The following is a 21,090-nucleotide window of genomic DNA, read 5'->3' as shown; positions in this document are numbered from 1 at the left end:
CTCTCAAAAAAAAAATGTGGCAGCTGAATTTCAAAGCTGACAGGCGTCCCCCCTTGAAAACTCCTTCATCTAAAAGAAAAGAAAAAAACACACATATAGGGGTTAATACATTGTCCTTAACCCCCTCTCCCCCCCCCAAGAGGATCCTTCAGTTTGTGGGATAAATCCTTGTTAGTATTTGGGGACAAACCCCTGAGCAGAGTGCACAGCAGTAGTCAAGCCAGGCAGCCAAATGAGAGTGAGGCTGGGCCCAAGAGTATACACACACTTGAGACAAAAACACTGTTTGTGGTTTTAAATAGGTATTTAATTCACACAGAGATTAAGAAGAGTCATTCAGTCCATATGTCAGTATCCAGTTTATCAATACAGTTACCTAGTCTTTTAAACAGTAAATACAATGTCTTTATCTGCTTGTAAATCTTCTTCTTCTGATACCTTTCTCTCAAATACAATGCTGAATCCACAGCTCACCAAGCAAAACAGTCCTTGTGTTCAGTAGAGAGAAGTATCTTGCACAGTAGACATCTCATACAGGAGGAAACAGTAGGCAGAGAGACAGCAGATAGACCAGAGACCAGTAACACCAGGAACCACCAGGAATCAGACCAGGGACTCGAAACCAGGAACAGAAACCAGGAAGTGTTACGTCTCTCTCACTGCCTCTTAATGCAGCTTACAACCGCACCCATAATTATGCAATGACATTGCAGTTTGGAGCTTAAAGTTGCAAACACTTATGCCTAGGTTTTATATATTCATTCACCCAAACCAGTTGGTGTATCCATATACCCAACATACTCCCCTTTTGGGTGACATAAATATATAATGCCTTCACAATCTGAACCCATATTTTTCACAACTCTCTAGGTGCTTATTAACACCTTGGGCTTTAGTAAAATTATCAGCTATATTGTCCTTTGACATACAGTACTCTAGCTGTATTATTTTACTATTTACAGATTGTCTTACATTCAGATATCTCAAATCTGTATGCTTGCTCCTAGTTTTTACTGCAATACTTGTGGCCATTTGAATTGCTGCCTGATTATCTTCATGTACAACTATAGGGTAATTTACAGTTATACCCATATCTTTCAACATTTGTATATACATTATCAACTCAGTACATAATAGTGATAAACAGGAGAATTCTGCCTCCATAGTAGACAAACTTATATGCTGTTGTCTAATTGACTTCCAACCAATTAATGTCTTACCCAGCATTATGGCTGTTCCTGAAGTCGACTTTCTTGTGTCTCTTTCTGATGCAAAACTAGCATCTGCATAAGCACTCAATATGAGATCACCTTCTGGTTCTAAATACAATGCATGGTGTAATGTTCCTTTAAGATACCTTAGGATTCTTTTCAATGCATTCCAGTGACATTGAAGCGGGTCATTATTGTGCCGTGCCAGCTGATTAATACTAAAAGCAATATCTGGCCTTGACCAATTGCTAATATATGATAAGCTACCAATCAGAGATTGATACAGTTCCTTATCAAACTTGGGACTTTGTGTATCCATTTTGCAAATATCCTGACTCATTGGAGTCTTTGCAGGCTTACAAAGTTCCATCTTATAATCTATTAGCAATTTAGATATCTTATCTTCCTGAGATATCCTAAAACCTTTCTGTGTTCTCAGTATATTCAAACCTAGATATCTCTTTATCTCCCCTAATTGCTTGATTTTTATTTTCTTGGCTAATGATGCAATTATTTCATTTGCTTCATCATTAGTTTTAGTTATCAGAGCAATATCATCAGTAAACAACAATAATAATGATATCTTCCCATTCTTTTCTCTCTTAAATAGACATGGGTCAGCTAAACCAGCTTTAAACCCTATATTGTTCAGTTCCTTTACAATATACTGGTTCCATTCATAGCCCGATTGTTTAAGACCATAGAGGCTCTTTTTTAATAACCAACAATCATTATTAGTGTTACCTTTAACTCCATTAGGCCTTTTCATATATACAGTATGTCTTAGTGGAGCGTGCAAGTAAGCAGTTTCCACATCTAAATGGTTAACTATATATTGCTTGCTTGCTGCCCACACTAATGCTGCCCTTAACGTTGCTGCTTTAAGACTAGGTGCAAATACTTCATCATAGTCATTTGCACTTTGTCTAAAGCCTTGGGCTACTAGCCTTGCCTTATGGATTGTGTTTCCATCCTTATCTGTTTTTATTTTAAAAATCCATCTGCAGCCAATGGGTTTTTCATTACTAGGTAATCTCACGTTCTCATACACCTTCATATCCTTCAGAGACTTCAATTCTTTATTAATTGCTGCATACCATTTTTCTTTCTCTTTAGAAGGATATCTTTTAATCTCATCCACAGTACTTGGGATTCTATTTTCCTGGCACACTGTGTTAGCCTGGTATCTATCAGGCGGTCTAGAAATACGTGTAGTCCTTCTGGGAATTACAGGGCTTGGTTGAGTTACTACTTGGTCCTTTTCCTCATCTTGCTGAGCTATTTCTTCTATTTCTTCTTCTATGGGCACTATCTCTTCCTGTACTTCTCTCTTTACTTTATTTTTAAAGTTACAGGGATACTTAATGGGATTTCTGTAGGATTCAATAACCACTTCTTTATTGTTATCCTGCTCTAACTTATCCCATCCTACGTGCTCTAGAAATTGGGCATTGGCACTACATAACACTCTAGATGTGCCTTTCTCCCAAAATCTATATGCCCTATGGTTAGCTTGGTAACCAACAAAGAAAAATTGTTTAGCTCTGTGTTGCCCTTTACGCCTGAGTTGTGTAGGGATATGCACCCATGCTGGTGCACCAAATGTGTGCAGGTAACTCAGATCAGGCTTCCTGCCATGCCACATGGTGAATGGTATTTCACCAGTAGTTGAGTTAACCACGTTGTTCAATAAGTTATTAGCACACATTGCAGCCTCCCCCCACAAAGAATCAGGTAATCCAGAATCAGTTAACATTGTTCTAACCATTGCCTGTAGTGTTTGGCCTCTTCTTTCTATAAATGCATTGTGTTGTGGTCTGTATGGTGCAGATTTCTTATGCTCAATTCCAACTGCCTTTAATCTATTCTGGAATTTGCTGTTAACAAATTCCGTACCATTATCTGTCACCAAGGTTATCAGTTGCCTTTTAGCCTTTCTTTCTGCAAACTTTAACCAGTTGAAGAAATGTTGATATGTTTCAGTTTTGCTTTTCATTAAGTAGCAAAACCCATATCTAGAGTAATGGTCCATAATGCTCAGTATATATCGAGCACCCCCCATACTGGGTTTCTTTGGACCTATAATGTCTGCAAATACTACTTCTAAAGGTTCTTTAGTTTTGAAACCATTTAGCCTATTTGCAGGCAATATTTTACTCTTATCTTCACAACAGACATTACAACGCAAATACTTATCACAGGGTTTTAACCTTATTCCTTCAGATAACTCTACTGTACGTTTTAGCATTTTAAAATTCACATGCCCCAAACGTCTATGCAATAAATGGATACATTCATCATGAGGCTTGATATTATTAAATACAGTCTGTGCCTCCCCTTTCTTACTATCATGTAAGACATATAATGCTCCATTTAAAGCTGCAGTTACCCTTTTGCCGTCTCTTTCCAGTATGCACTTATTATTCTTAAATGTAACCACATATCCTAGTTTATCTAATTCTCTTACAGAAAGTAAGTTCATTTTTAACTGTGGTACATACAACATGTTTATATTCTGTTTTAAACATGGACAATATGCAATACCTTCACCCTTGGCCTTGAGATGCCAACCATTTAGCGAGTGATATATGCTGAGAGCTTGTAGACATTTTTATAAACTTTGTCTTATCTCTCGTGATGCAGTGGGATGCTCCACTGTCCACCACCCATATATCATTCTTCATATCACAGTTGCTAAACGTGGCCAGTTCAAAGGATTTCTTTGGCTTCTTTAAATTCTGGCGTTTTCTTTTTCTGCAGAACCTTGCCAAATGTCCTCTGCCTTCACAATTAAAACACTTTTTAATTGTGTATGCCGTTGAAGATAACTTCTCTTCCTCCGGGTGCTTCAGCTTACATAGCTGGTTTCTTTCAGGCTTTGAAGATAATTTCTCTTCATTAGGCTTATGTGCTCTCAGCTGGTCACGTTCACTCCTTCTCCTGGCTTCCTCTAATAGCCTGCCGGTAATCTCAGTTACTGATAAACTGTCTTTAGGCAACACTTCTAAAGCAGTCACAAAATCATCATAGCTTCGATCCAAAGAAGACAGTATAATGTATACTTGTTGCAACTCATTAAATATAAGCTCTTTTTCTTGTAATTCTTGAAAAATGCTTTTCATACAGTTTAAATGAGTTAACATGTCTCCATTTCTCTCAAGATGTGTTCTAAACAGCTTCCGTGTAAGATTGATATGAGCTCCTACACTGTCTCGAACATAAACCTTCTTGAGATTATCCCAGCACTTGGCAGCAATTTCCTCTCCACGAATATGTATCAGTTGCTGGTCTGAGAGAGTCAGTCCTATGATGCACAAAGCCTGTTCATTCTTTTGGTTATAGTCCTGTATCTTTCTGGCATCCTCTTCAACAGTAGGATCCAAGTTGGATACATCTGGTGGGTTTGTTATTATGTTCCACAAACCTTCTCTTCGTAGCAGTAAACTACACTTCATTGACCATGAAACATAGTTTGTTCCATCTAACCTGGATATCATGGACAAACTTGGCAAATTTACTTGTGCCATTGCTCTGCAGAAAAATAACTATTTAACAAACAGTTTGTCTTTACAGCAATGTGTAACTCTTGACCAAACTCTCACTGGTATATCCTGGCTAGCTAGACTGTGCACACTGCTGGGCCCATAACCAATGTTAGTATTTGGGGACAAACCCCTGAGCAGAGTGCACAGCAGTAGTCAAGCCAGGCAGCCAAATGAGAGTGAGGCTGGGCCCAAGAGTATACACACACTTGAGACAAAAACACTGTTTGTGGTTTTAAATAGGTATTTAATTCACACAGAGATTAAGAAGAGTCATTCAGTCCATATGTCAGTATCCAGTTTATCAATACAGTTACCTAGTCTTTTAAACAGTAAATACAATGTCTTTATCTGCTTGTAAATCTTCTTCTTCTGATACCTTTCTCTCAAATACAATGCTGAATCCACAGCTCACCAAGCAAAACAGTCCTTGTGTTCAGTAGAGAGAAGTATCTTGCACAGTAGACATCTCATACAGGAGGAAACAGTAGGCAGACAGACAGCAGATAGACCAGAGACCAGTAACACCAGGAACCACCAGGAATCAGACCAGGGACTCGAAACCAGGAACAGAAACCAGGAAGTGTTACGTCTCTCTCACTGCCTCTTAATGCAGCTTACAACCGCACCCATAATTATGCAATGACATTGCAGTTTGGAGCTTAAAGTTGCAAACACTTATGCCTAGGTTTTATATATTCATTCACCCAAACCAGTTGGTGTATCCATATACCCAACAATCCTCATGGAATTGGCTAACCAATTGATCAGCATGGACATCCCAACTCTTTACCCAACTATCCTTTCCATAAGACCAAATATTGCAATCGGCCACGGAATCGAGAATTTTTTGAATCTCATAATGTGTTTCCCCATGTACCATCAACGGTTTAGGGGGAGCGAGTGGTAGTGGTCTTATCTTTGATGTAGTAGCTGGTTTTAGTAAACTACAATGGAACACTGCATGAATTTTCCTTAATAGTCGGGGAAGATGTAATTGGACAGTGACCGGATTGATTATCTTTGAAATTGGGAACGGACCCAAGAATTTTGGACCCAGCTTCTTACTGGGCAGTTTCAACCTATGATACTTGATCAACAAATATACTTTGTCCCCTACTTTAAAAGACAGTTGAAGGGATCTATGTTTATCTGCCTGTTTTTTATAATTTTTTGCAGCTTCATTCAAAGCTTTTTTTGTATCTTCCCACCCTTTCTTTAATGAGTTCATCCATTCTCTCAGGGACAAGGATGAGGTAGGTTGTCTAGGTAACTCTGGCATCGGGACAAAATCCATTCCAGTGTTGATTTGGAATGGAGTCAATCCCGTGCTGCTGCAGTGCATTATTGTAAGCAACCTCTGCAAAAAGTAATAACTCAGTCCAATTTTCTTGTTGATAATTTACATAGCATCTAATGTATTGTTCAGTCATAGCGTTAGCTCTCTCTGCTGCTCTGTTACAAGCAGGATGGAAAGCTGAGGATAACCCTTGAGAGGAGCCAATGGATTTCAGAAATTCCCTCCAAAATTTTGTGGTAAATTGTACCCCTCTGATACTACTCTGCGAGGTACACCATGTAGTCTATAGATATGTTTCACGAACAGCTTTGCAAGTTTTTTCGCAGATGGAAGCCCTTTGCAGGCTATAAAATGGGCCTGTTTAGAGAATAAGTCAATTATAGTCCAAATGACCATATTCCCTTCACTCTTAGGTAATTCAACAATAAAGTCCATTGCGATTTCTTCCCAAGGTTGGGTTGGTTCAGCAACTTGTTGCAGGAGGCCAGGGGGCTTTCCAGGTCTGTGTTTCATCATGGCACAAATTGAACAACTTTTTACATAGTCCTCGACATCAGGTTTCATTTTTGGCCACCAGAACTGTCTTCTTAGTAAATGTAGCGTTTTTAGGAATCCGAAGTGGCCTCCCAGCTGGGAGTCATGGCTACACTTTAGTACCAGTAGTCTTAGGGTTGTGGGTACATAAAGCTTAGTCCCTTTCCAAGGTAGTCCATCCATTGTCAACTCGGTTTGATGGTCCAGGAACTGATTGGTCATTGGGCCGTGTTCAATTCCGCAGTCAGCTTATCTTCTAGGCATTTGGGGTTGTGGTTAGCTTGGGTTCTAGTGATTACTTGACTGGCCAATTGAACGTCTGAAATTAAGGCTTGTACTATTTCCTCTCTGTGGCTGTCAAACTGAGGTTTTCTGAACAGAGCATCCACCAGTACGTTTTTCCCTCCAGGGATATATTTAATGTTGAAATTGAATCGCTTGAAATATTGGACCCAGCGGACTTGTTTGGGCAATAATCTCCTAGGGGTCTTTAGAGCCTTGAGGTTCTTATGATCAGTCCATACCTCAAAGGCCTCCGGCGCCCCTTCTAGAAAATGCCTCCAAGTCAATAAAGCCCATTGTACGGCGAATGCTTCTTTCTCCCAGACCACCCACCTTTGCTCTGCGTCTGTCAGCTTTTTGGACACATAAGTGCAAGGCATCAGTCGGTCATGAGAGTCTTTTTGCAGCAAAACGGCTGCCACCACTACATCACTTGCATCTGTTTGAACAATAAAAGGCTTGTTTGCATCTGGGTGCTTGCAAAGAGGCATTTTAATGTCTCGAAAGCTTTCTGACAGTCCATAGTCCAAGCCAGGGGTTGACTCGGCTTTGGTTTGGTGGGTGACGGGCCTGTCAACAGGAGGGCAACTTCAGCAAAGGACAGAATGAATTGTCTATAGAAGTTGGCAAACCCCAAGAAACTTTGAAGTTGTTTTTGGGTTCTGGAGGGTTGCCAGTCCAGCACCGCTTCACCTTTCCGGGGTCCATTTCAATCCCTAGGTTGGATATTCGGTAGCCTAGGTAGTCTAGCGACTCTTTGTGGAATTTGCATTTTGAGAGTTTCACATATAATTTGGTGGCTAGAAGTTTTTCTAGAAATTGTCGGACCAATTGAACATTTTCTTTCATGGTTTTGCTGAAGATAAGGATGTCAACCAGGTACATGAGGACCCCCCGGTAAAGGTGTGGGTGTAGCCCCTCATTGATGAGCTGCATAAACACTGCAGGAGCCCCCTGAAGTCCGAAAGGCATGACTTTGACTTGGAAGCTACCCAGAGGGCAGTCAAAATCAGTTTTCCACTCATCTCCCTCTTTGATGCGGACCCGGTAGTAAGCTTCCCTGAGATCTAGCTTGGTGACTACATTGCCCTTCGACAGGTAGTTCAATAAGTCCTTCATAAGAGGGAGAGGATATATGTTTTTGACGCATACTGCTAAAGTCAACACACAATCTCAATCCACCATCTTTCTTCTCCTTGAACAACACGGGAGCAGCTAATCTTGATTTGGCAGGCTCAATAAAACCTCATTCCAAATTGCTGTCGATGTATTTCCTTAATTCAGCCATTTCAGCAGGTGTCATGGAATACATCTTTAGTTTTGGTAATTTCACCCCAGGATCTAATTATATGGCGTAGTCAGTGGCTCGATGGGGAGGTACAACATTACACTCTTCCTTATTGAATACTTTAGTCAAATCTTTGCATTGGTCAGGTACCTGGTGGTTATCTGGGAGAAGGTGGGATGCCATGAATGCTGGCTCAGGCTCTGGGTTCGAGCTGACTGGTGGCTTTGTAGTGGGTGGAAGAAGCCAATGGGCCTGGTCCAATAGGATTTTTCTGAATCCATCCTCCCATTTGATCATCAGGGCCCATTTGTCTAACCAAGCAAGTCCCGGTATTATTGATTCTGACATCTTGGGAGCCACTATGAAGCGTATGAGCTCGCGGTGGGGACCTAATTCCATCTTGATTAATTCTGTCAATTGAGTGGCTGCCCCCCCCCCCAATTAAGGTTCCATCCACTTGCTTAAATCTGATTGGGCATTTTAGCAGGTTAGTCTTTATGCCCAATTGTTCAATGATGGGGAGTCCGATAAAACATCTGGAGCACTCAGTATCAATGATAGCTTCTAACTCCCCAGCCTCCCCCGTGTTTGGTACCACTAGCTTGACCTTGACTGTAAAAGGTATGATGGGATCACTCACCTTTGGATTGTCTTCGCAGGTCGGGTTTTCGGGGATGTGGTGTCGGTCTGGTGGTCCGTTGCTCCCATCTGCGCAGAGGGGGCTTTCCCAGCTGTGCTGGGCGAACCTGTCCCTCCCTGGAGGTCTTCCTTGATTCTTCCGACCTCTAACAGCTGTATTAGGCTTCGACTGTGGAGCTTGTAGCACAGGAGCAGGGGCTAGACAGTCTGCTGCCCTATGACTGGCTTGTCCACATCAGTAACATTTCAGCACCCTGGTGGGTTGGGTATGAGCAGGTTCTGCTGGTCCGGTCGGTGGTCTCCTCACCACAATTCTTTTAGTCGGGGCTGCCAGAAGGGGTTTCTTGTGTGGGTTGATGCTGTGATCTAAGCCGACGGAGGCAGTATACCATGACTGTAAGGTCTCTGGGATTCCCCTAATTTCATAGGCCTTCTTTACTTCTGGATCAATGTTTTTTTTTAAATAGTGTAGAGTCATTCTTTCAGGCCAATCCATGAGGTGGCTTGCGACCCTTCTAAAATCCCAAATGAATTCTGACAATGGTCGCTTGCCTTGCCGCATTTCCATTAACTTCTCTTCATTCTCTGCTACCCTGTCTGGATTTTTCAAATTAATAATTGAATAAATCTGTTTACATCATGTAATTCGGGGGCTTGTTCGTTGTGTAGTTGGGCCACCCAGTCTGAAGCATCTCCTTCATTCATCCCATTTGTTATGGCCGTAACCAAATCACGCTCTGTGGCATATTGATCTCCAAATTGTTGTATATGGGATTGGATTTGAGTGAAGAAGTAATTGAAATGTTCATGGCGGCCATCGAACATGGCCTCAAAGGGTATTCGGTCCGGCCTGGGTCGTGGTTGCGGCTCCTGCAGGTTGTACTGGAATGGAAGGAACAGGCTGGGTGCCATACATAGGCTGGGTAGGCCCCCTGAATCCTGGCTGGGTGGTGCCTCTCTGGAATAGGGGTTCCTGTGGCCTCGCTTCTGGTTGGGGCTGCAATTGTGGTTGCCAGGAGGAAGATGGGTGTGGCCTGGTTCCCTGGTCGGGTGGAGGGTATGCGGCTGCTGTCTGCTGTCTGGGCAACTCCCCTTCAGACCAGGGCTGTGTTGGTGCTGACTGCCATTGGCATTGAATTCACCCATGGCCTGGATAAAATCCCCACCCTGGAGGGATTCTCTCTGCAGGGGGCAAAATTCCTCCTGGGAAATGAGGGGATTGCTTCTGAGGCTGCAACATATGTCTGTTAGTTGATGCTTCTTTCTGGCTTCCTCCAACTGGCATCTGTATAGTCTCCTCATTTCTCACAATATTTGAGTAAGTGAATATGGGTGGTCTCAAGTTTCCACCTGTCCAAACAGACCAAATCTGTCATCTTTAAATTCTGGAACTGTTGATATAAATCTACCCTTGATGGACTTCCAGGAATGATCTGGGGGAAAATTTCTTGAGAGAAATCCGACTCCAATTGTCTTTCTTCCCTCCAATCCGACAGAAAAGCCATATGCCTGGGGCTAGAGAAAGATTTCGGACAGCTGGGTTACCTCTGTGTTATAACTACTTCTTGAGTTGAAACGCTTCGGTATAGCTCCCAAATCTCTTTCTCCTACTACCATCCTGAAAGCATCCATCATCTCCTCCAAACAAAGGCTGGCAGGTTCAATTAATGCTCTGGAGTGAAGGCCCCCCCACACACCCCCGCACACCCCCTGGCTGATTGCTGCTCTTTCTCCATTTCTGGGAAAAGAACTCCGGGGCATCAGCCAAGCCCATTCAAAAAATAAAAGTTAGACTTGGGAAATAAATGTCAAGCATCCAGAAAGTATCCATGATATCAATCACTCCGAGATGTTATCTCTCCAATTGATTTATTAGGAACAGATCTGGCATGTTCAAAAGCAATTTCCCAAGTGAAAGCTTTTTCGCGCGTTACACAGAATCCACCTCCTCTCCTCCCACTTCTACACTTCATAAATCACGAGAGCCAATTAACTGCAACTAGAAATTCTTAATACGACACACAGAATAACCTTGAACTTTTCAACTCCTCTAACACTCACTCTCTCTCTCTCTCTCTCTCTATATATATATATATATATATTGTTTTATCTTTGTTTATTTTCAAACCTGCTACTTTTACATATTCTTCTATTTTTTCTATTAATTTAGGTGCTGTTTCCAATGGGTCTTCTAATATAAATACTAGGTCATCTGCAAAAGCTTGCAATTTATACTCTTGGGTTTTCATTCCTTTTATTTCTTTATCTTCTATAATATTCCTATTCAACACTTTCAATGGTAACACAAACAGCAGGGGCGACAGTGGACAACCTTGCCGTGTCCCTTTTCTTATATCTATATATTCTGTTAGTTCTCCATTTACCATAACTTTTGCAGTTTGTTCATAATATATCATTTCAATGGCTTGAATGAATTTTTTACCAAAGCCCATTTGTTGCAATTGCAATAACATAAATTGCCAACTCATATTGTCGAAGGCTTTTTGTGCATCTAAAAACATCAAAGCCATTTGCTTCTCAGGATGTGCCTCATAGTATTCTACAGTATCCAAAATAATTCTCACATTGTCTTTGATTTGTCTCTTTGGAAGGAATCCATTTTGATCAATATAGATAAAGTTATTTCAGTATCTTTTTAGTCTTTCTGCCAAGATTGAAGCAAAGATTTTATAGTCTGAATTTAATAGGGATATAGGTCTGTAATTTTTAACTTGCTGTAGGTCTGTATCTTCCTTTGGTATAAGTGTAATGTATGCTTCTGTCCATGTTTTGGGTATTTTTTTCTTTAACATAACTTCGTTCATAACTTCTAATAGGTGAAGATTCAGTATTTCCTGAAAGGTCTTGTAAAATTCCATTGGTAAGCCATCTCGACGTGGTGCTTTTCCAACATTCTGTTTTTTTAAAGCTTCTGTTAATTCCATCATTGTTATATTCCCTTCTAGCATTGTTTCAATATCTTTAGGTATCTGAGGTAAGTTCGCTTTTGTAAATATTGCTTAACTTTCTTCTTGAATATTCTCTTGAAAATACAATTTCCCATAGTAATCTTGTATAATTTTTTTCTTCTCCTCATTTCCATAACATGTATGTCCTTCTTCATTTATTAGTTGGCTAATCCTTCTGGATTCTCTCTCCTTTCCCAATTTATAGGCTAGCAATCTGCCTGGTTTATTTGAATCTTCAAAGTAATTCTGTTTAGAGTTTTTAATTTTTTTGCTAGTTCCTCTTTTTCCATTAGTCCCATTTTATGTTTAATTATATCCATTTTATTTTTAATGTCTTTTTTTGCGGGGACTTCTGTAAGTCTTTTTCCAGTTTTTTATAATCATCTAATATTTTGAAAGTCTTTTTCTGTTTTATATTTCTTTTCCTTGTACAGTCTATTATCAAGCCTCTTGTGTAGGCCTTCATCGTATCCCAGAGGTTCTGTAGAGATGTATCCTCTTTTCTATTTTCTTTAAAGAAGAAAGCAAGTTCTTTCTCTATTTTCTGTTTAAAGTCTTTTTCTTTTAATATCATATTATTTAAGGTTCATCTGGATCTCCTCTTGTATCCTCTCCAAGTAACTGTCACTGGGTTATGATCTGCCCAAGTGCTTGTTTCTATTTCGATCTCTTGTAAGTTAGCCAGTAGTTCTGCTGACATCCATATTATGTCTAATCTAGACCATGAAGCATGTCTGTTTGAGTAAAAGGTGTATTGCTTACTCTCCATGTTTCTCTCTCTCCAACCATCTTTTAAGTTGAATTATTCTGTTATTTGAAAGAAGGATTTTGGTAATATCTTTCTAGCTTTCTTTGTTGATTTCTGCATTTTGTAATCCAACCGATCATTAACTATTCCATTAGGATCTCTCATACAAATATTAACATAGTCCAATTCAATTATTTTCATATGTAATTTCCTGTAAAATTCTTCTTGGTTATCATTCGGAGCATAAATTGCAATTAAAAGTGTTTTAACATTGTCCATTATTTCCACCATCAAAATCCTTCCATCGTCATCTGTATAAATTAATTCTGCCAAAATTGTGTCTTTAATATATAAAACCACACCTCTTTTTTTAGATTGTGCCAGCGATGTAAATAATTTCCCTATTTTTTTTTTGTTTAAGTATATATTCATGTTGTTTTTTAATATGTACTTCTTGTAAGCAAATTATATCAAATTTCAATTTCTCTAGTTTATGAAATACTTTCCTTCTTTTAGTAGCCAAATTAAGGCCATTTATATTAATCGTAATCAATTTTCTTTCATCCATGTTAGGCTTTTTGAGGGATTTTTATTGCTCTAGTAGGTCTTAATTCTCATTGCTCTCTGGGTACACCACCTACTGCACCTTCTTCTTTCTCTTTTTCAATTACTGCTATACACTCCTCTTGGAATTCAATTAGTGACTCTTCCTTTCTAGCTTCTTCCTCTTTTCCTCTAAAATATTCTAAGTAGAATAGCTCAGCTTTTTCAACTGTGTCAATTCTGTGTCTTTGTTCCTGCCAGGTGAACAAAAGACCTTCTGGCATCAGCCATCTGTAATTTACTCCTCTTTTAAGTAACTCTTTGGTCAAAAATAAATATTCTCTTCTCATCTCTCTTACTCTTCTTGGTACCTGTTACAACACCACAATTTCTTTATCTTTATACTTTAAAGTTTTCTCTCTTGCCACCTGCAGTATCTGTGTCTTGATAATCTTTTTAGTGAATCTGATGTGAACTTCTCTTGGTAGTCTGTTTCTCATTGCATATCTTGTATATACAGGGAACACTTCATCCATCCCATCCATCATCTTCTCTTTGATTATTTCTAACGCTTCTGCCAGTATTTCTGTCATTATTTCAGCAAGATTTTTACCTTTTCCTTCTACATTTTGAAATCTTAGGTAGAATTCTGATCTGTCACTTTCCCATCCTAATGGTTCTCATCTGCTTTTCTCAATATCACTCAATCAAGTATCAGTATCTCCAATTTTCTTGTCCTTTTGCGTATCTTCTTCATTTTTTAAAAAAACTATCTTCAAATTGCATCATCATCTGTTGAATATTTTCTACTTTCTCATCTGTCTTTTCAATTCTTTGCTCAATATTCTCCATTCTCTTTTCAATCTTCTGGATTCCTTGCATAATCATCTGTAATGTCACTTCCTTCTCTTTCTCCTGTTGTAAGATTGTCTGTATTGATTGTTGTCCTCCAGATGGTGAAGAGGCTATTGGTATTGAGGAAGCTGGTGCTGTTGCCTTTCTGCTCATCATGTGCTTACCTGAAGAAAGGAAGAGAGAAAAAGGGAAAAAGGAAAAAAAAAGGAGTACAGGCAGGCAGTTGCCACTCCCCCTCAAAAAAAGGGGGGGGGGGAATCTTCAGGCACTTATGTACCTTAATCCAATTATTTCTCTTAATAAAAAAGAGAAAAGGAATTATTTAGTTTCACAGATGAGCACCTGTATAAACAATCTACCATGCTCATCCCACTATCTTTTCCATTGCAAAGCTCAAAGTCCTCGAGTATAGCAAGTACATAAACAAACTGACAAAGAAACAAACTGTATGTCCAAACCTCTAGATGGCAGTGCTACTTTTTTTCCTCCTTCACTTTCACTCCCCCCTCTTGTATCCAGTACCAGAAACAAAAAGAGAAAACTGAATCCTTCCTTTTTTTTTTTGAAAAAAAAATACAAAACAAATCCAAAAGAGTCTTAATCAAAACACTTTAAAAAAATTATTTTAAAAAAATAAAAATAAAAACAAAGATGAAAATTTAAAAGAAACCAGTCCAGTTTAAAGTTCAGTAACTTTACTAAATTCCAATAAAAAGGGAAAAAAGGAAAAAAAACTTTCACTTCAACTTGTTTAATTTCGCCACTTAAACTCTTTCTTCTTCACTTTTAATTTCACTTTAAATCTTTCAGGATGTTTTCTTCTAGTAATAATAAGTAAAAGTTCATCTCACCAAGCTGACACACTTTCCTTCAATCTCTTCCGTTCCAGAGCTGTCCCAGCTTCAGCAGCTTGAATGGCTGCCTCTCCGCCACTGGCAAAAGGGCTTTTCCTGGATCAACCAGGGACTTTGCGATGTCCCTGGGATCGACAGGATGTGCCCTCCTCAGTCACCATCTCTACAGGACGGCTTAGGTCCGGTGGGACCATCCTGCAACAGAGATATCAGTGGCGATCTTGGAGCTTCAAGATCACACACTGTACCGCTGAGACGCCAGCTCTGCCCCCCCCCCCAAAGTTATCACAGACATTTTCTGTAGTCAGAAAATATAGTAAAGCTTTCTTCCTTTTTTATGAACCCTGGTGGCACAGTGATACAAATGTAGTATTGGAGAATAACTGGCCACAGCCAGGAGTTCGATCCCAACAAGCTCAAAGTTTTCTTAGCCTTCCATCCTCAATTGAGGAGCCATATTTTTGGGTAATATGAGCACCGTGGTGGCCTAGAGGTGGAGCTCTTGCCTCACAATTGGGAAGCTGAGTTCAATCTTAGGTCGTGGTTGATAACTCTCTCTCGGGTTGCAGAGAAAAAATGTGTGAGCTCCGCATAGGTATCAGGAAGGGAATCCGGCCAGTAAACACTCTACTTCAGGAGTGTCAAATTGGAGTGTCAAGTTTGACAGCCATGTTCTACTCCATTCAGTCATGCCAACTCGTTGCAAGGAATTACAGAATCATTAAAAGAAAAGAAAAATTGTTGGGCCAATATCCTGGCTTTGTAAACAGCCCAGAGAGTTCTGTAAAATACTATTGGTTATATGAATCTAACTGCTAAATGCTGTTTTGTTGAAAACATTTACAGAAATTTGAGTCTGACATAGTCCTTTCTTTGTTCATTTGGCATGGAGTTCATGCACTCCAATCTCTTATTTTGTGCCTAGGCAAATGACAATTACATGACTAACTTGTGACCAAGAATTTATCCATTAGGAAGCCCAGTAGTGAAGACATGCAACTCATGTAACACTTTGTAAGTTTGCAAAAAAGGAGCTGGGTTGCTATCTGAAATGTTATGTTTATTTGATATATATAATATTGTGAACTATTCTTGTGACTTTTACAGGCAGAAGAACTTTTTCTCTGGGTTCCCAGAAAATTGTTGATGACTGTAGAGTCAGCTAAAAATTCAATCCTGGGTAAGAAGAGTTTTTGAAACTATTAACAGATAAATCTAAGGTGTATTTATAGGATGTTTTCTATGGAACAGTGCTATAAGTTCTCAGGTAGAATTAACAACCATATATTTAACAGTAGTAATAATTAAATGTCTATTTGTAAGTAGTGATATAGGGAACTTGGAGAGAAACTATGAATAGTTATTTATTTGGAAAAGCTAAAATTTCTGTTTTAGTAAAATTCCTAAATTTGATAAATGTTTGAGTATTCTTAATTCTAAATGTTTGCCTGAGTCATATCACTACAATTTATTGTGTTCATCTCAGAAAAAAATTGAAACACTGAAATAATATAATGAAGGAACATAATCCCACAAACCTAAATTGTGTCAGTGGATTTAAAATTATGCTGTATTAGAAGATTTAGGAATAATAAAGAACATACTGATACTGTGTTTCCCTGAAAATAAGACTGGGTCTTATATTTTTTGAACCGCCAAAAAAGGCATCAGGTCTTAGTTTCAGGGAGGTCTTATATTGCCCTCCATTTTTCCCTGTACCAGGAAGGGTGGGGGCAGCAAGCTGCCCCTCCTGCTTAGCGCCTCCATGGCCTCCGCTAAGCACTGATCTGTGCCGCTTTCAGAGCCTGAGTGTCCTCCGCAAAATAGCTTACCGAAGTTACCTCTGTATTTTTTTCATTGCAGAAGTTTTCTCCTTAATATTTAATATGATGATATATATTTAAATTATTGCCTTGTGTATTTATCTCCTATGATAGGAGATAAATTCATTCTGGTATAAAATAGATACTTGTTAAGGTTTTTTTCCTTTAATTCTAGAGGGACTAAGATTTTCTTACAAGGTCTTTTCTTTCCTTTTTTAAGGTTCTCTATATTCTCAAGATCGAATTCTCCAAGCTATGGGCAATATCACATTAGCTTTTCATCTTCTCTGTGAACGATACAACCCTAATTCATTCTGGCTACCTTATATCCAGACCCTCCCAAATGAATATAATACTGCTCTTTACTTTGAGGAAGATGAAGTTCAATATCTTCAGTCAACTCAGGCCATACACGATATTTTTAGCCAGTATAAAAATACTGCCCGACAGTATGCCTATTTCTACAAAGTTGTACAGGTAAGAGGCTAAAACAAGTTGCAGTATGCATGAATTATATGCATTAAAAACACGTAAATACATTTAAAAGATTCCATTTTGTATTAGTTTTGAATAGTGCAAAAAAAAATTGACATTGTTGTACTGCTTGTTTTCTTAATATATTCTTATATTTTAGCAAAAAAAAATTCATGTTTAATACTATCCCCTTTGCCATAAGTTTTATACATTTATATAGAACTTTTTATAAAATATTTTAAATGTTTTTAAAATAACAAAAGAAATAAAACACAAATATATTATCAAAAATATGATAAATGGTTAAAAGCGAAGAAAAATACAACAAAATAAAATATAGAACATAAGTTACAATAGTAAGATTACAACTCTATATAATTATTTACTGCAAACATTATGATATATCTACCTTATATAGCTATCATACTTTTTATCTATTCTATTTTGTACAAATGAGTCCCATATTTTATTATACTTTTTGATGGCATACAGCATGGTGTAGTGAGGTAAAGAGAATTAAAGAAAAAAATACTGTCCATTAGGAGGAGAAAAGCTGTTCTGCAAAAGGGGCAGAGCTTGAAGGGAAGATGTCACTGTTCAGCAAATAGACAGTTATGATCTAAGTATTGTAGATAAAGAAAAGACTTTTGACATAAAGTTCCTAGAAGAGATGAAGACAAGTAAAGCTGTGTAGAGTAGTAGAATGATTGACAAGACTGTCCTCGTCTACCCTAGCTGATTTGAAAGTTGGCGACTTCAGAAATAGCCCAAACATGTCTAATTAACTGATTATTACGAAAACTTTCTTATGCAAGGAAGGAGGGAATAATTGTAAACAAAAGCAAAATCTTGTTAAAGGTAGAGATAGCAATAGGTAGAGGAGAGAATGAAAGTAAGAGTTTATAAATTATTAGAAAAGATACTATGGAATTGTAGAAGAGTTAGAAAAATAACATTTTGAAAAGATAGCTTTATTAAAAGAAGCAGTTTAGTGTAGTGGTTAAAGGCACTGGGCTAGAAGCTGGGAAAGTGAGTTCTAGACCTGCCTTAGTCATAAAACTAGCTGGACCACTTCATCTTACTCTCAGGAAAAAGTCAATGGCAAATCATTTCACAAATAATGTTGCCAATTAATTGCATGGATTTATCCATATATATTCACCAGGAATTTAGACTTGTTCAAGTGGTGGTGGTGGTAGGGAGAGTCTTTAAAACAACACAAGAAATGTTTAGGAGATGAATTTTTGAAAAATAAACTCACTATAATAATGATGCACGTAATAAACCTTAATTTGTAATAAAATGTTTTATGAATAAAAATACACTACATGTGTAGATTGGCCAGGATCTTGGAAGCTGGATGATGTGGATAAGTACATTGTACTTTGTTATTCCATCATTTTGTTTGTGGATGGGATAGATAAAGAGGGGAACCATTGTTATGATTCTTTGTATTTGTGGCCTTTTTGTTAACTCCATGTGTAAAATATTACAGCTTAAGCTAATGAATCTCTTATACAATTAGGTTTGTAGAGATGAAATTTAACCCTATGTTCTTCTACTTAATACATCTATAGTTGAGTACATGCAAAGATTTCTGACAGGAGCATGTTTGCGGGCAAGGTAGAACAGTACAAGGAGAGCATATTTTCATTGATTGATATCTAGGATCATGGCATCATGGCTTTTTAATTCACAGTACAATTTTCTTCTAAATGCTTTTACTTCTAGGCATTAGTTCCCGGTGCTATTCCTAGCTTTTTCACAACTTTTATGTAAGTGTCCATAGTTACTAAGGCTTTATATTGCAAAGACAGGAAAATATTCTCAATGTTTAACATAGTGACAGAACATTTTATTAGATTTTATTTTGTGACACCTAAAAATCAACCAAGATGTTCTTAGATAAATATTCAGTGTGCATTAAGCTTTTATTGAAAAGAATATTTCCTACATAGAAATGGGTATGTCATATAGTAAAATCTTTCAGCACTGTTGTTTAATGAAATAAAATCTCTGTTGAAATATAATTCTACTTCCTGCCTGACTTTATTGAATTGTAATGTCAATTTACAACAGTTTTGAACATTTTTAATATTTTAAAATGAAAGATTTGTACCTAGTGCTAGTATTATCATAAAAATATTTTGAAAATTAGGTTAGACAAAGTAGTCCTAGATTGCTTTTAAAGCTATATTCGGGTTTTTTCAGACAATATAAAAAATATGCTATCCTTAGTGAAGTGTACAAACCAGCATTTGCATTTCCTGCATTGGAGAGCAATTTTTTTTCCTTCTGTCCTGGCCACTTTTTACAGAGGCACAATTGAAACCGTTTTAACAAATTTGCATTATTGTTTGGTTTGGTGGTAGCAGTGCCTCAGATAGAAGGTCCAAGGTCCATACAGAGAGTGGGAAGGAGAGCTGAAAAGATTATAGGAAGCTTGCTTCCTATTATTCAGGATACTGCTTAAAAGTCCTATGTGCTTAGAGCTCAAAGCGTTGTTAGCGACCCCTATACACCCACTTCACATTCTGTTTCTCCCCTCTGGGTGGAGGTTTCAAAACATCTAGCAGAACTACTAGATTCTCCAGTGAGCTGCTCCAAGCATCCAGTAGTGGGAGGTGCTTAGTCTCTGCTCGGATAGGCTGGGCTTAATTGGTAGGGCCTTCCTCCTCCTCCATGGGCTCTTCCTTAGCGTCCCCCAGTTTTAGCTCAGCCTTCCTTGGATAGGCAGCTTTCTCCTTGGCTGGAATAGGAGCGAGTTTTGAGGTTTGATCTTCCATCTGTAAGTTCTAAATTCACGTCAAATTGAAATCCGACAATAATTAGAGCTCAAAGCTATCGGAATTATCATCGGATCGGCAACAGCAATCCAGCCGCATTCATGGCGATTGGGGCCAGACGCTAATAGACTTGCCATTGCGATTCTTTGAGCCATGCTGTTTAAAAGAAGTGTGACTTGTCCTTTTTCACCCGAGACAATTCCTCCCCATGAAGAACAAAGGGGTGGGGGTGTCAGAGCCTTTGTTCTCTCCTCCTCATCTCCCAATTACAAAGGAGCCGTTTTTGAGGTGATTGGGACGGCAAAGGTTTGCTGCTGTGTTTGGCGCTCAATTTAACGGCCAGCACCATTTTACCACGTTCCCGGCTGGTATTTTTGGCACGCAATCTAGCGGCCAGTGCCATTCTCAGACTACATCAAGGGTAACTTCCATCTGATCCTTCTTTGACTGTTGAGAGGCTTTAACCCCCTTCAGGACTCTTGGTGCAAAGGCCAGGGGGAACAAATCAACTCCCATTCCTTCAGCTTGGGAAGATTAATTACTGGTTGGCAGCCCTCAAAGTTCAAGATAGATACACAGCAGCACAACAGCGAACACCAAGGCCTGTGGCTGCCTGTGCAGGCAACTGTTGAGGGCCTATTACACATAAAGATTATTACCCTAAAATTGAGCGTTCTCATATTTGGCATAGCAATTAATTCTTCTCTTGTATGGTATTGAGACATTAATAATTTTATTTATTCATATATTTAAAAATTTAATATAATAATATTAATATAATATCTGCATTATATATGTGTGTGTGTGTGTGTATGTATGTATGTATGTATGTATGTATGTATGTATGTATGTATGTTTGTTTTCTGAGGTTCTTGCGGGTATTTGTATGTGGATCTTTGGTTGTTCGGGTTTTCTCCCGCATAAGATTCGAAGTATCTAGGCAACGTTTCGATGAAGTCTCATTCATCATCTTCAGGCTTCTGTCTCCGGCTCTGTGCTTCTCAGAGTGATGTGAGATTGCAGCTGCTTCTTCCTTTTAACTGCTAGTGGGGGTGGGACTTGATTGGGTGGGGGCTTGGCTGTGTTCTGATTGGGTGGGGATGTGTTCTCATTGGTAAGGGGTTTGGCTGTGTTCTGATTGGGTGGGGGGGGTGTTCTGATTGGTAGGGGGTTTGGCTGTGTTCTGATTGGTTGGGGGGTTGGCCGTGTTCTGATTGGTTGGAGGCGTGTTCTGTTCAGGTG

General features: G+C 38.8%; 1 protein-coding gene across 1 annotated transcript in view; it reads left to right on the top strand.

The window, feature by feature from the left end:
- The window catches only part of SETD3 (SET domain containing 3, actin N3(tau)-histidine methyltransferase), a 72,458-nt gene that overhangs the window by 16,663 nt on the left and 34,705 nt on the right, over positions 1-21,090 (top strand). The window contains exons 5-6 of the mRNA XM_026716976.2: positions 15,873-15,945; positions 16,809-17,065. Of these exons, the coding sequence (XP_026572761.1) occupies positions 15,873-15,945; positions 16,809-17,065 (330 nt within the window). The remainder of the gene's footprint in view (positions 1-15,872; positions 15,946-16,808; positions 17,066-21,090) is intronic.

Source organism: Pseudonaja textilis, chromosome 1, assembly GCF_049901715.1.
Source record: "Pseudonaja textilis isolate UNSWEBS1 chromosome 1, rPseTex1.2, whole genome shotgun sequence".
Classification (NCBI taxonomy): domain Eukaryota; kingdom Metazoa; phylum Chordata; class Lepidosauria; order Squamata; family Elapidae; genus Pseudonaja; species Pseudonaja textilis.
Note: the sequence above shows the minus strand (reverse complement) of the source record. Positions and strands in the feature narration are given on the sequence as shown.